At 45.4% G+C, this 15,907-nt stretch overlaps 1 protein-coding gene across 1 annotated transcript; it reads left to right on the forward strand.

The window, feature by feature from the left end:
- Nucleotides 1–968: 968 nt before the first annotated feature.
- LOC128151381 (olfactory receptor 10C1-like) lies at nt 969–8,102 on the forward strand. The gene is given in 3 exon segments (XM_052808757.1): nt 969–5,081; nt 5,083–5,258; nt 5,261–8,102. Coding segments are annotated over 3 exon segments (900 nt in total). The 5' UTR covers nt 969–4,890; the 3' UTR covers nt 5,794–8,102.
- Nucleotides 8,103–15,907: the final 7,805 nt, after the last annotated feature.

Here is a 15,907-nt window from a genome sequence, read left to right on the forward strand (position 1 = left end):
AAGGGTCAAGTTTTGTCTTTTTCATGTCCTAAAAGAAAGCCCTACTCCAGTGCACCAAGGATGGAGATTTCTACCCATCTTTGTGGGGCTCCCCTGTTAAGTTAAATAATGCAGAGCTCCTTGGCTTGACCTTTCCCTCTAGGGTTCCCATTCTCAGGGCTGAAATTGCAGTGTTTGCCCTCCAGCCTTGTCAAGAATTCCACCAAGAGCAGAGGTCCCCATGTGGCTTGTTGATCTGGAGGAAGGATTCTGTGTTCAGTTTCAAGATGACCTGGATTCAAAATGAAGAAGGGACAGTCTTCCCCGTTTTCTGTCTGTGTGAACAGCACAGCATGGGTGTCCAAGGTGCTGTGGTAACTAAATGCTTCACCGGGAGATAAGGCCACAGGAAATATGCACTTCTTACATCCCTGGCCATGTTTGCAGTGTAAACTCACCCTTGAATCCAGGCTCAGTTCATTTCTACATGAACAATTTCAGGCCAGGAACAGAGCCTGGTACTACTGGCTTCTTCCAGGAATCAAACAAAAGCACAAGGGAAGCCATCCTCCTTTGTAGAAGTCTGTGTGGAAATTGCACCGATGATCCATAGTTTGGGGACAAAGGCAAACAGCTCAGGTGCCAACACTGAAGAAAGATGATCAGAGAACTACCAGCTCATCAGGTGATAGTGGGAAAGAGGAAATACTCCTGTCTCCTATCTGACTCTGTCTTCATTGTAGCCCCTACCCAGTGCCTTGCTTGTTTCTGTTATTGCTCAAGAAGGGCTTGTCCTATGCTCTACTGTGATGGGAGAAGGGGGAGAAGGAGATGTGCTGGCATGCCTTAGTTGCACTTTCTCCTCTGATAATGAAAAGAACAGAAGCTGGGACAGAAGATCAGGGAAGACAAGTGTGTTTGTATGAAGATAAGTCAATCTAATGGCTTCTAAGTTGGAAGTAAGGAAATGTGTCTAAGGCAAAACTAAACCAAAAAAACCCTAAAAAAAAAAGCTTGAAATGGCTTCTATGCCTGAAAGACTGTTGACACTTGCGTTCAGACAGCCCGACTCAGAGTCCAGTGGTCTCCCTGTCTCCCCATGGCCTGCTGATGGACAGATTCCTGCCCAGGGATGGGTAGGATGCAGAAGGGTATTCTGGCCTTGGGTCCTCACTGCTTTTCTCATCTCAAAGCACCTGTCATCTTCTCAGCCTCAGAAGGTGATAATGAGGAGCTAGGAACCAGGTTGCCTTATGTCTGTCACATGTCCAGGAGGGCAAGTGGCATAGAGCAGAGGAGGGCAAATGACAAAAGGGAACTCAGAAGGGCCCATTTCCCCATGCTGGTTGGCAAATGAAAAGCTGTAAGTCAGGATGGAGTGACTAGAGGGAGTCTTTTCACCACAGTCTCTCAAGAAACCTTCTCCTACATGGATCTGGGACTGCTACCTCCATGGCATAAGCACTTTTTTTCTCAGTAGGGAACAGCATTTGGGTGCACATGAATGATGGCCCAGAGTGAACAGAGTGCCTTAAGCCTATACACTTGGACTGAAAAAAACATCAAACCATTATTTCTCTGGCCACAGAGGAACCAATCATGTAATTTCTAAGCCTCTCTTTCCTTCTTTCAGAGGATGGACCTGTGGATTGTTCCAGGCCACATTGAAAGATTTTTACTTCCTTGGCAGACTATAAGTCAAAAGGACACACTGGGGGCTTTGCTTCTTAAATGTCCTTCTTTCCTCTTATCCCCTGCAGGGCCTTCCAACTTAAAAGTGGTATGGGATTTTGCAGTTTGACACAGAAATGCTTCTCGTTAGTGGACTTCACTGCCCCAGTGTTCTGGAGTTCAGAGGTTTGGAGTACCTGGAGATCCATGCTTTCAACAGCCAAAGGATGGAGAGACAAGTTGTGTTTTGAGATTAGCTGTAAATCTCAGTTTATCTCCCATTTCAGCTTGATCACACAGTTTCAGGAGAGGCTGCTGCAGAGCTCAGGTGTTGACCATGTGCCTCTTCTAAGATTTCATTTTAGACAGCACCTGCAATGCAACAAGAACCATGTCTCTAAGGCTGCTGAGGAAATATCAAATATTTCAGTTCCCCCCGATTTAGTAGGTTGAACACAGAAACAAGAGAGGGACTGCAGAGGCAGGTAAAAAATATCTTGGCTTGACTGGAATTTCTCCCACAGTCATTGAGTTATCCTAAATAAGCTGAGGTCAACTGAGTCTGAACAGTTTCTGTTGTTTCTTGAACTCAGATATCACCAAATTTCTATTAAGGGCTTAGTACACTAGTTTACAACTCAGCATCAGTGACTATGAGCTGAAGCTAATGTCAAGGTTGCTTTTATTTTTCTCAGATACAGCATGTTCCCTTCAGCAAATATTAAGGTCAGTTTAATCTAATTCATTATAAGAAATTACAGCCATGCCTGAGACCTTTTCATATGCTATGTTATGCTAAAGTGCTTTTTCTCATTGGTTGGAGGGGCAGTGTTGTAATTTGTGGTGATTTTTTTTTCGAAGTATGGGAAATGATTTAATATTTACTTCAGTTTAAGAGAAAAAGAAAACATCCTGCATGTTGAAATTTGATAGGATGTTTTAGAGTTGGCCATCTGCATTCTCAAGGCGGAATTTTGAGGGAAGTTAAAAAGAAAATTTACAACTGACATGAATTAGAGTGCTTACCTGTTTCTAATGCATGTTAATTGTAAAAACATGAAACACATGGTTGCAGAGATTCTTTTGAAAATGCATACTAACAGCAAGTCATATTTTTATTAGAAATATAACCTGCAAGTGAAGGAGTGCTCTCTTTGAAAAGAATTACCAGGGGGAGTAGAGGCAGACAGAGGTGTGCTAAAGGGTAGAACAGAAGATCTGGAAAAAAGTTTGGGAAAGTAAAGGTAGAGGGGCCAAATAGAGGCAATGAGAATGAGGAAGGGATGATTCCCACAACACTCAACTTGAGGACTTATACTGGGATCCTGAGCTCTGTGGCCTCCCTCTATAAACAATGAAGAAAAATGGAGCAGACAGTCACCAGAGAGGCCAATTCAGAAGTGCTAAACCAGAAGCCTACCTGCACAGTAGTCTGAATCATGCTTTGGATGTACCTTACCTCTAGGGGCTCACCTAAGAGTGGGATACATCTTAACGAATGGGATCATGTGAAAGCTAAGCATTCTGTCTCAGAAAGTCATTGAGGCTTCCTTTATGGTCAGTGGAAAGAGGAAGGTGCCTTTCAAAGCCTCCCTAAGTTTGGGTACCAAAGATAAAGGGTTACCTTTTCCTTTCTCAAGGCCTTACCTGTCTTTCCTGCCTTCCCAAAGATTTTATTCACTTCTTCTGGAGGTTTTGCTTCCCTGAGTAAACTAGGTCCCTCCTTAAAGTACAGGTTGGACCATACTGTGCTGTATTGTAAAGTATATGACCCAGTGATATAGATAACTGCCTGTAATAATTCTATTTCTGATAATGCAAGTACACAGAATCGCACAACCATTGGATTTGTGCTTCCTTTTCAACATACATATTCTTGGACACATCTAATACAACTGATTTCACCTCATTTTAGACACTGATAGACATCTGTACCTGAACTGACTATTGAGACACCTATGACAGTTGATGGAGAGAAATACATTCTTCTAATGGGCAACTTCTCAGGTCCATTTTAGGCTTTTACCTCAGAACAAGGCAAATTTGTCATCTGGAGGTGCCTATTTCCACCACTGGAGACTGATTTTCTCCTTAATTCACCTCTGTGTAAATCAGTTGAGGCAAATTATAATCCTGAACAAGCTTTTAGAAAACTACACATTCCTTGGGCCATTTTCTCTTTCAACTCAGGAGGCTGGTATGAAGCCTTTCTTTTCTCTACTGAGGACAGAGTAGTCTGAAAGCTTGTAGGCATGATCATGATGAAGCACCCTGAGAGGTTACAGCATCTTTCTTGAGCCATTTTATCTGGTCATGACTGCTATTGGTTTACCCCGAATTCTGTGCCTAGGACTTAGGAGGTGTCTAAACAGTTACCCAGTTTCATTGTACAGATCCATGAGGCTCTTGGCAGACTTCCAGGTGCATAGAGTGAGACTTCTCTTAATCCTAATGAAGAGCTGCAAACCCTGTGCAATTGATTTGGATAACTGAGACATACGAAACATCATAGGACGCCGAAATGTCCATACACACACAGAGATCTGAACTTGTCATCCAATGCTTCCTAAGCTTTCAAAAGAGAGAGTGCACCATGACAGGTCATCTCTTTCATTTTAAGATTTGTAACTATCCTATGTGTCCAAGCTCCCATGCAAGGTGACTGAAAGCAGAATGAAACTATTAATTTAAACTAAAACCCTCCGGAAGTCAGCTATTGTTCTAACAGAACATGCACATAACACAGACATCGTATCAGGTTAATATCAAATAGGTGGAGGGATGGAAAAACAGGCTTATGGACTGCTGGACGAGTTGGGTGAGACTTGTCCTCGTTGTTTATCAAGACATCTAAGATTTCAGCATCTGAAACACAGACATCTCACAAGTGATTGAGAAGCCTGAGCACATCTCTATAGATTTAGATATCATGGGCTATCCAGCATATCCATGGAAGGCTCATAAATGTGACACAAGATCCACAGGAGTGCACCCTGTCTTCCCTGCATGGCAGATAGTGGCCAGGGTGCACATCATCAGACTTGTCAAAGAGCAGTAGATGCCTTGCTTTAGGACTGGAATTGACTCTCTGAATTTCACGTAAGCTACTGCTAACAACAGAGAGCTATTTGGCTTGTCTTAAGAAATGTACCATACCGTTTCATTGTTTTCACTGTGTCTTTATTGTTCCAAGATGAATTCTCTGAAGAAGGGACCAATGGAAATAAAACTTCTGTGGTCATGTTTGTTATTCTGGGTTTTTCTCATCACCCAGATATGAAAATCATCTTCTTTATCCTATTTCTGTGTATTTACTTTGTCACGGTGCTGGGAAATCTAATTATTCTTCTTGCAATTAACATGGACCCTGTCCTCCATACCCCCATGTACTTCTTCCTCAGGAACTTATAATTTCTGGAACTCTGCTACACCCTGCACCAGAATGCTGGTCAATCTTTTCTCAAGTGATACGTCCATCTCTTTTGCAGGTTGTGCTGCACAGATGTATTTCTTTCTGTTCTTTGGGGCTACTGAGTGCTGCCTCTTAGCTGCTATGGCGTATGACTGCTACCAAGCCATATGCAACCCTCTGCATTACATGGATATCATAATAAGAAGGTATGCATGCAGCTGGCTGCTTCCTCATGGATATGTGGCAACCTTGTGGTCCTTGGGCACACTACATTTATCTTCTCTTTGCCTTTCTGTGCGTCCAACGTGATCAACCATTTCTTCTGTGAGATCCAACCAGTGCTGGTGCTGGTATGCAGCGACACTTACTAGAATGAGCTACAGATCATTCTGTCTGCTGCCTTTGTCATCCTGATGCCTTTTCTGCTCATTTTGGTGTCCTATGGCCTCATCATTTCCTCCATCTGCAAAATCAGGTCTGCCAAAGGAAGGTATAAAGCATTCTCCACTTGCTTCTCACATCTCACTGTAGTGACATTATTCTATGGGACAGCTGTGTTCATCTATATACGTCCCAAATCCAGTTATTCCCTGGATGTGGACAAAGTGCGCTCTCTGTTCTATTCTGTGGTGACCCCTATATTGAACCCTGTTATCTACAGCCTTAGGAATAGAGAGGTGAAAGGTGCTCTCTTTAATACGAGAAATAAGCTATTTCACCCTAACTCCTAGGTCAGTTCCCCTCAGCTGAACAACCATCCACAAATACCTCACCTCAGAAGAAGAACCGGCACATTGCCAGAGTGATATAGGAAAGATCAGTGACAGAACTTTAGGATAGGAAGGCATTCAGCTCACCTGAGTTCAAAAAAAGTAATTAGGTGTCTAAATAGGAGTATCTGGTGGCATTTGAAGTGCATAGTTTCCAGCTGCCATTATAGAACCTGTGCATCTCCATTGTTAGAGTTGCCAGTACCAGTTGAAGATCTTGGATACAGAGGATGTCTCATGTGATCCCAGGCACATACCTTTAGGCATAAGAATTACTCCCCAGATGTCTATGACATGCTAGAGGGAAGGGATGCCGTTCAGAGGGACCTTGACAGTCTCTAGAAGTGGGCCCATGTGAAACTCATGCAGTTCAAGAAGGCCAAGTGCAAGGCCCTGCACCTGGATCAGGGCAACCATCAGTATCAATACAGACTAGGGGATCAATTGATTGAGAGCAGCCCTGCGGAGAAGGACTTGGGGATCCTGGTGAGTGAAAAATTGGATATGAGCTGGCAACGTGCACTTGCAGCCCAGAAAGCCAATTGTACGCTGGGCTGTATCAAAAGAAGCATGGCCAGCAGGTCGAGGGAGGTGATTCTGCCCCTCTACTCCGCTCTTGTGAGACCCAACCTGGAGTGCTTCATCCAGTTCCAGGGTCCCCAGTTTAAGAAAGATACGGACCTGTTGGAGCAGGTCCAGAGGAGGGCCACAAAAATGATCCAAGGACTGGAACACCTCTCCTATGAAGAAAGGCTGAGAGAGTTGTTTTGTTCAGCCTGGAGAAGAGAAGGCTCCAGGGAGACCTTATTGTAGCCTTTCAATACTTAAATGGGACTTGTAAGAAAGGTGGAGAAAGACTTTTTATCAAGGCCTGTAGTGACAGAAAAAGGGGCAATGATTTTAAAGTGACAGAGGGTAGGTTTAGATTCATCATAAAGAAGAAATGTTTTATGATGAGGGTGATGAGACACTGGAAGAAGTTGCCCAGAGAATTTGTGGATGTGCCATCATTGGAAGTGTTCAAAGACAGGTTGGATGGGGCTTTAAGCAAACTCATCTAATAAAAGATGTCCCTGCTTATGGCAGGGGGTTGGAACTAGATGATGTTTAAAGGTCCCTTCCAACCCAAACCATTTTAGGATTCTATGATGATATGATTCTATGAGACAAGTTAATCTGGCTGGTTCAATTCAGTTGTGCATATTCAGAGGCATGTACTACCACCTAAAAATCACCTGGGACATTTCACCCATACACATAGGCTTGGAAATATGACATGGGACATACAGAAAACATGTTGTCTTCTGCAGTAGTGGCTTGGGAGCAGGCAGGATGCCAGTGGACATCTCCAATGGCATAGACACCTGCTACAATGTACATGGTTTGGGCCAGGGCCAGTGGAGTCTATGAAGTGATGCATGTCTCTTCTTTATAAACAAAGGAATCAGTCTCTGAATTCCAGTGACTCACTGTCTCTCTACTCTCAGACAGACATCTAGTGTCATTTGAAATGCCGTAAGGTTTTGGAACTGAACTCCTGATTATAATTTAGGAGGTCATGGATATGCTATAGTGTCATCTATGGGCTATCATCCATATCTGTGTCATCTCTGGAAGACCCATAAGGACATCCTTAACATGCCTGGGCATCTCAAATAGCACTAAACACACATGTTCAAGTAAATTAATCAAGCTCAAAATCTCCTTTGACTCTAATGGGAGCTTAGACACCTAACTTACTTGGAGACACCTATATAAATGTGATTGGGAAAAGTATCAAGCCCCACCTTTGCATTGTAGGGACTTACATGCAGGTGAAATGAACTCCACCCATGTGATAGGGAGACTAAACCCACCTTCAGCCCATCCTCTAATGTTGCAAGACAACATTTCATACCATTAGTCTCCACCTCACAAATCTCACTTTCTGTTGAGAGTTCCTCTACCGACATGGTTCTTTTTCACAAATGTTAAGTGTTATGTGACGTAACCATAAAGGGCATTGATCTCCACCAAAATTTGTGCTGAGATAGCTACCATGTCTTGGGTTTACATAAAATTTTAAAGACTGCTTTAAGGGACAGAGAAATGGAAAGGGGAAAGAAAACATTTCTTCCTGTTTTATTCAGCTAACAATTTTCCTTACAGATGTCAACAGAACTGTTTCAGAGTTCATAAACAATTCTGAAGAAATGCATCTGAATTGTGGCTTATTTACATTTTCAGTGTGCTCTTATGTCTTATAATAATAATCTTGATTATTTAAAGTAGTTTTAATTGTCTGAATTTTGTTTTTTCCAAATAACTTTCTTAAATTACTACCAGTGAAAAACAAAAAATTTTTTGGCTGACTTCATGTTTGAAAAACTTGCTTGGCTGACTTCCTTTACATATTTTCTGATAATTCCACACTTCTTCCTCTCTATGATTTTGCTGTAACTATTTGAGAAACATTACAGATTTTTAAGATAAAAGGTACTTACATAAAGGGTCTTTCATCAGTCTTACTAAAAGCATGAAACTTCTTCAAAATATTGTACTACTTCAGTCTACAGTCTTTAGTCTTTACATATATGCCATACATAATGTATAAAAATGAAAACACAATATGTCAGCTTGTAAATTTTCATTAAACAAATTCAGTTTTCTGAAGGTAGAATATTGTTTTCAGAGAATCTAAATCTTTTCACATGTGTTTTGTTCAATGAGTTCTGTAAGGATTTCTGCAGAGACACACATGTATGCAGACACACTTCTGTGCATATACATATGAACACATATACACCTCTGCAACTGTCTTGCCTGCAGGCAGGTGCCCCTGGCAGAGCCCATGGTCAGCAGTTCCCAGAGACAAGCCACGTGCTGACAGGATGGTCTCAGAGGGTAATAAAAGGCCTCCCTGAGTGGCCAAAAGCATTGCACTCTCACTTGTATTTACACTGTTTCAGCACAGGATGGGTTTTTGATCATTCAATTGGAAAATCAAATGTGCAGGTAAGTGCAAGGCAGGTACTGTTTCTGGAATGCACGTCAACTTGGCACACTCCCCAGGGCTAAGGAGTTCAGCCTGGTTTACTTGGAAAATGAGCAGAACTTCACAATGAAACAGAAACTCTTTAGAAACTTATTTCCCACAATTATTTTGGTTTGGTTTGGTTTTGTGGGGTGGGAGGAGAAGAGGAAGGAAGATGTTTTCTGCTTCAGGCATCATCTGCCAAGGTCACACAGGTACAGCTCTGCCTAGCTTTGCTGTGCAGTCCACATCTGCTGAGTCCATCTTTAGATGCAGTGTCTTGTTCCCAGAGTCTGTGTTGTACCTGGCAGCTGCCAAAAGCAACTATGCAAACACCTTCCCAAGATGGCAGAGACATAAGTAAGGCTCCTTCCAGCTGAGGGCATGATAGACTGTTGTGTGCCTGAAGAGATATCACAGGAACATAGACTTTGCAAGTAGTCCAGGGAAGGCAGGAGCAAATTGCTTTTCAGGGCACATCCTCTGGGATTGCCTCCTGTTATCTCTTCCAGGTAATTCCCAATGCAACAAACCCAGTGAATGCTAGCCCTTACTCCTCCGAGCTTAGTTCTGTCTGTGGAGACAGTTTTCCAAGTTATCCTACCCTCAATGCATGGCGCTTGTTGTTGCCATGCTTTCCTCAAGTCTGCAAAAGCATCACATAGCCAGGCTGTCTCCTGAACAAGGACTTGAACCCTGAATGTTCATGTTTAGAGGCTGATATTTTCCCAGCTAAGTGGCCCAGACACTGCGATGCACATCTGAACCACATGCAGAAGACAGCAATATTGCAGGCCTTTAGGGGAAGACATAGCTGGAGGTTATATACCATGATAAGGAATTAATTTGGCCTTCAGTACTTAAAGAAAACTCAATGGGAGACAGATACTCCATTTATTGCCCAGAAGGGACTTTTCAAAACACAGATGGAAGCAAAACACACACACGGTAACGTCAGGTACTGTTGCCTGAGCACACACACGCTTTTTGCACACATGGTGAAGGAGAAAATAGGCATTCCCTACTTCATACTGATCCAGCCGAGACATTGGCAGTTGTCAGCACAAATGCTAAGCAGCTGAGCTCCAAATGAAAAACATAGCTTGTAGTCTGGAAAATCAGGGCACATCTTGCTGTCTGCACCACCCTTAAGAGGAAACCAGGAGCAAAGGCGTGTGCGCTGGCCCTTTGCTGGACTCGATCCCTTCTCCAGGGCAAGTAGTGAAGTCGGACTGATGCAGCAGCATGAAGCTTTCAGAGCACTTTTTTCTTCTCTCTTGTGAATAAGAACCTTGAAAAAAAGACAACATCATCTCTCAGGACCTGACTAGGGCTGGTGCAGCAGATGCATGAGCCCCAGGGCTTTCCTTGCAAACACTGCACTGGGATTAAATGCTGAGGTAAGTGATTTGAAAGCCAAGGTTGCCTTAGGATCCAAGTCACACCTGCTTTGGGCACCAAAGGGCTGGCCAGCCTGGCTGTCTTCTCAGAAACTGACATTTTCTTTTCCTAGAAAATGAACTCAAGCTGAGATCTGAGAGGGCCGAATCCCGAGTGCTTTCTTCCTGCACAGAACATGCTGAGTGTTGCTCTGGCTAGGCCCACAATGAGGACAAGGGTCTGAGGTGCTACTTTCTCTGAGTCTTCAAAGCAGGATCTTCAGCATAACAGACTGAAACACTCCCTAGTGCACCCTGAAGGGCCCGATGCCCGGGGCAGGACCTTGATACCTAGGCCCAAGTAGGGCAGTACCTCTCACCAGGGCAGCATCACAATTATAGGCAAAGGGAGCCCCCCCTCTGGAGGGGAATTCACTTTTCCTCTTGGAGATGTGAGAGCAGCCAACACTGCCATCCCACCAAGAAATGCTGGGGACTGTCTCTCCAAAGCCAGTGCTGCTGGAGCCTCCTGTGTGGTGGAGACTTCCCTCTGAGGACACAGAGAAGGGTTGGGGGGTGTGACAGTGTGTGGCTAATGCAGGATGTCCCTCAAAGTAGGAGTGGTGAGAGTCTTGTAATGCATCAGTGCATGGGATCATTATGAATCTCATTAAGAGAAGCTCTCAGGCTCTGCAAGATCTTGGTTGAAGTATCACTTACTGGGGATAGCACAAGAAGGAGAAACAGGATAGCATAGGTAGCCGTGCATTTTCTCACATACCTGTGTAGCCTCAGCAGTGGGACAATATGCATGAACACCTTTTCAGTGACAGAAATGTGGACCCATTTTTGTCAGGGGTGAAAGTGTTTCTGCCAATGAAAGCAGGAAGGAAGAAGCAGGGCCAGTGTCCAGACTCAGGAAGGAGATGAGGACTGGTCCTTCATGAATGAGTTGTCTATTGGAGAGAATGAGACATAGATAAAGACCACTTCACCTCCTCCCAGCTCCACTGACAAGAGGACACAATCCCTGAGGTGTTTGACCCAGCAGCCTTCTGCATAGCAGCCAAACATGCTCATCTACTGCATTGCAGAGACACCCATCAGGGGCTACCAGGGATGTGCTTTTCCATCTCGGGGCAGTCCCAAGCGTAGATGAAATGGCAGCATCCCTGATCCTAGCCCACATCCCAGCCTCCAGGGAAAGACCAAGTCTTCTCTGCACCCTGATGCTTTTTGCTCTAGATCAAGAGGGGAACAGGAGTGTACATCATGTGAGATGGGTTTCTCTGCTTTATCATGTTTTGTTTTCTCCTTCACTTATGGAGTTCCAAAAGTGCTCCCCACAGAGGGAATTTCCCTTCCCCAGTTGCTCTGCTGCTGCAGCAATCAGGGAAAAGTCCTGTGTAGACAGCAAGGCAGAGCTGTGTGAGTGAGTTCACGCAGGGCAAGAAGTTTGTCCCACTCCTGTTTGTGTCAAGGTTAGGAAATGGTGCCTGTTGCTTTTCAACCATCCCTCATGGGAGAGAGGACACCACTGACAACTCCTGCAACGTGGCCAGGGAAGTTTCACAGGCCCTTGAGCATCCTTAGGCTCCCTCCCTATAGCACACAAATAGTGAGGCCTCTGGGCTTGATGATACAAACCTGTGCCAGCATCAGACTCTGTCAGAGCCCAAAAGACCATTTGTGGTGGAAAAAGACTTAACTGCAATGTTCAAGCAAATGATTTATTTGAACTGCACTTACAGGCTTAACACACCACTATTGCAGGTTTTACAGCTACAATGGAGGAAATGCACTGTTGCAATTTTTAAAGCAAGAGTAGTACACTATTACAACCATAAGTGATTCACAGACAACCACACATGTGTTTACAAACATAAAGCATAAACAATATTCACTTACCCCTCCGGGTAAGGGCTCTCAATCCCAGGGAAGCTACCTCGACCGGCATCCCGATCAAGCCGGGGAAGGGTCTCCTTCACAAGCCAACTGTATAGTTGGAGAAGTGACTTCCCGATACTGGCTGGCTGGACAAGCCACCAAGTTGGGAGGGAGGGTTGATCTGCTCAAGGGTAGGAAGGCTCTACAGAGGGATCTGGACAGGCTGGATCGATGGGCTGAGGCCAACTGTATGAGGTTCAACAAGGCCAAGTGCCGGGTCCTGCACTTCAGTCACAACAATCCCATGCAGCGCTACAGGCTTGGGGAAGAGTGGCTGGAAAGCTGCCCGGCAGAGAAAGACCTGGGGGTGCTGGTTGACAGCCGGCTGAATATGAGCCAGCAGTGTGCCCAGGTGGCCAAGGCAGCCAACGGCATCCTGGCCTGTATCAGAAACAGTGTGGCCAGCAGGAGCAGGGAGGTGATTGTTCCCCTGTACTTGGCACTGGTGAGGCCTCACCTTGAGTACTGTGTTCAGTTTTGGGCCCCTCACTACAGGAAAGACATTGAGGTGCTGGAGCATGTCCAGAGAAGGGCAACCAAGTTGGTGAGGGGCCTGGAGCACAAGTCTTATGAGGAGCGGCTGAGGGAACTGGGGTTGTTTAGTCTGGAGAAAAGGAGGCTGAGGGGAGACCTTATTGCTTTCTACAACTACTTGAAAGGAGGTTGTAGCGAGGTGGGTGCTGGTCTCTTCTGTCAGGTGGCTGGAGACAGGACAAGAGGAAATGGCCTCAAGTTGCAGCAAGGGAGGTTTAGATTGGATATTAGGAAAAATTTCTTTACTGAAAGGGTTGTCAGGCATTGGAACAGGCTGCCCAGGGAAGTAGTTGAGTCACCATCCCTGGAGGTATTCAAAAAGCAAGTGGACGGGGTACTTCAAGACATGGTTTAGTGGGCATGGTTGATGGTTGGACTCGATGATCTTAAAGGTCTTTTCTAACCTAAAAGATTCTATGATTCTATGATTTCCAACCTGAATCTTAGGGTTTTTATCCCCTGACTTGTGGAATGGTGTGTACGACTATGCCTGAGTGGATTATGATATATGCCTAAATGGATTATGTGTATCTGAGCGGAGTCTCCCCTTATCTTTCTTTTGCTGGTCTGTGATTGTTTGACTACACAAGGTTGTCATTTGAAAGTGAAGCTGAAACCCTCCAGCTTTTCTTTTTTTTACCTTGCTTCCTCAGGCAACTGAATAGTGGTTGGATTGAGACTCAGGGCATACTATTTGTTAAGGGATTTCAAGGCTCAGTTCAGGTTTTGTTTCTTTGAATGGTGCAGCCACCACCCTGTTTAGTTTAGGGTTTATCAGACAACCCAGGGCTAAGCTGTCTACACAGCTCCCTGTGAGTTGTCTCTGCAGAGAGACAGGGCCTCAAGGCAATCCAAGGCTGAGTCGCTTTTGTAACCCCCCATGAGTTGCCTGTGTGCACTAGACATGGTGAAACTCATTTGTGAACTGTGAGCCAGACAATCCACACACCATTCTCCATAGCCCTAAAGAAAAGACCTTCCTCAAAAGTCATTTGACCACCAGGTAGTGAGTTTCTTCAAGTGTCAGGTGGGGCAGAAAGGTTTGATTAGCTGCCAGGGAAGAAGAACTGTTGAGGTTTTTTGCAAGCCTCTTTCTGGTACCCCAAGCCCTGGACTTGCTGTCATTTTCCTTTCCTTTCTCCAGAGTTCTCCTGGTCGTATGGGTTTAGAGAAGGATGCCAGAAAGCAGTGACAAAGATCCCACAGAAGGCGAATCGGATCATGGAGGCACATGTGCTGGTGGGTTCATGCCTCTGCGCAGGAGGTCTGCCCTGGAATGTCTGTCCTGCTGCATAGGAACACGCCTCACTCAGGAAGAAAGTTTGCTGGGAACAGAGGAGGGACTACAGCCTGCAGACCTGGTTGCCCAGAAAGGTGCTGTGTGGCTGTGCCAGGGACAGAAGTTTGTCCCTACTCCTCTAGGCTCCACTACTATAGGTGATGCTGTGCCAATGTTGTTTGCCCTCCTTAGCCTCCCCACTGTGAACCCTGCTTTCCGGTGTGGTTGGAAATGCAGTCAAAGAGGCAGAGAACAGCTGCAGGAAACAGGTTGCCTGTTCTTGGCTGTGAAGACAGACAGACAAGGGGAGGTGGAGCTACTCCTTTCCTGTGCAATGATTCTCTCCCTGGAGTATGTGCAGATATGTCAATGCCCTGCAACACTTCAGTTCCTGAGATATGGCTTGGATCTTCACAGTATCTCAGGACATCTCAGCTCTCATGGCCCGGGCCACCAGGGCAAATGCAAACTTCCTGCACCATGTGGCCTCTAGTAGCTGCTTGTGGGATGGTAAACATGCTGGTGGCTGAAAAAATCTTATTCCTATGAGACTTCTCTTCTGAGTAATGTGGGATCGCAAGAGAAGCTGCAGAACACCATGCAGGAGTTGGTTGTAGAGTATAGTATTTTCGCTGCAATGGGCTGTGCTGCAAGTGGTAAACAAAGTGAGAAGAATGGTGACTGTGTGTCTGTCGTGAGTGCTTCTATCTGTGTGAACTGTAATGCATCCGGCAGAAAGAATCATAGAATCATAGAATCATAGAATCATTTCGGTTGGAAAAGACCTTCAAGTTCATCAAGTCCAACCATTAACCATGCCCCCTAAACCATGCCCTGGAGTACCCTATCCACTCGCTTTTTGAATACCTCCAGGGATGGTGACTCAACCACTTCCCTGGGCAGCCTATTCCAATGTTTGACAGCCCTCTCAGTAAAAAAATTTTTCCTAATATCTAACCTAAATCTCCTTTGCCTCAACTTGAGGCCATTTCCTCTTGTCCTATCTCCAGACACCTGACAGAAGAGACCAACACCCTCCTCACTACAACCTCCTTTCAAGTAGTTGTAGAGAGCGATAAGGTCTCCCCTCAGCCTCCTCTTTTCTAGACTGAACAACCCCAGATCCCTCAGCCGCTCCTCATAAGACTTGTGCTCAAGGCCCCTCACCAACTTTGTTGCCCTTCTCTGGACACGCTCAAGCAGCTCTATGTCTTTCCTGTAGTGAGGGGCCCAAAACTGAACACAGTACTCGAGGTGCGGCCTCACCAGTGCCGAGTACAGGGGAACAACCACCTCCCTGTTCCTGCTGGCCACAATGTTCCTGATACAGGCCAGGATGCGATTGGCTTTCTTGGCCACCTGGGCACAGGGCATAGTCTCATGAAAGCAGTGAAAGAGGAGAAGTGGATCATTCCTCGGGGTGGGTGTGGAGAGACGAAAGAGTTTTAGTCATCTGCCTGGTGAGTTGAAAGGTCTGGCAGAGACCCACTGGGGCACAGTCCAGTCATTCACCTGGCTCTGGGAATGACCTCAGAAGAAGAGGTCCGCTCTCTCTCACTCCCGCCTGTGCTCCTTCATTGGACTGAGCTGTTGGCAGAGAGTCTGAAGCTGGCGAGAGACATCCTTGTTCTGGAATGCAGTCCTTGCTAACCCCTGCCCTTCAAAAAAAAGGAAACCAAGAGAGAGGACGGGAAATGAGGTTCAGCAGACATAAGAGATCGCAGAAGGACCCAAAGTAGCTTGCTAGGGATTGCATGAGCTGCCATTCAGCTCACCTCGTCCCCATAGCCCGCATGATACTCTTGTGACAGATCACTGACAGTGACACCTGTGAGTGAGCATCACCTTCCTCAAACGGTCACAGTGGCACCACTTAGACGGGCTATTTCACAGCCCCAGCTGTCCCTTTGCTGGCTCAAGCAA

The sequence above is a fragment of the Harpia harpyja genome, chromosome 14 (genome assembly GCF_026419915.1).
Source record: "Harpia harpyja isolate bHarHar1 chromosome 14, bHarHar1 primary haplotype, whole genome shotgun sequence".
Lineage (NCBI taxonomy): Eukaryota > Metazoa > Chordata > Aves > Accipitriformes > Accipitridae > Harpia > Harpia harpyja.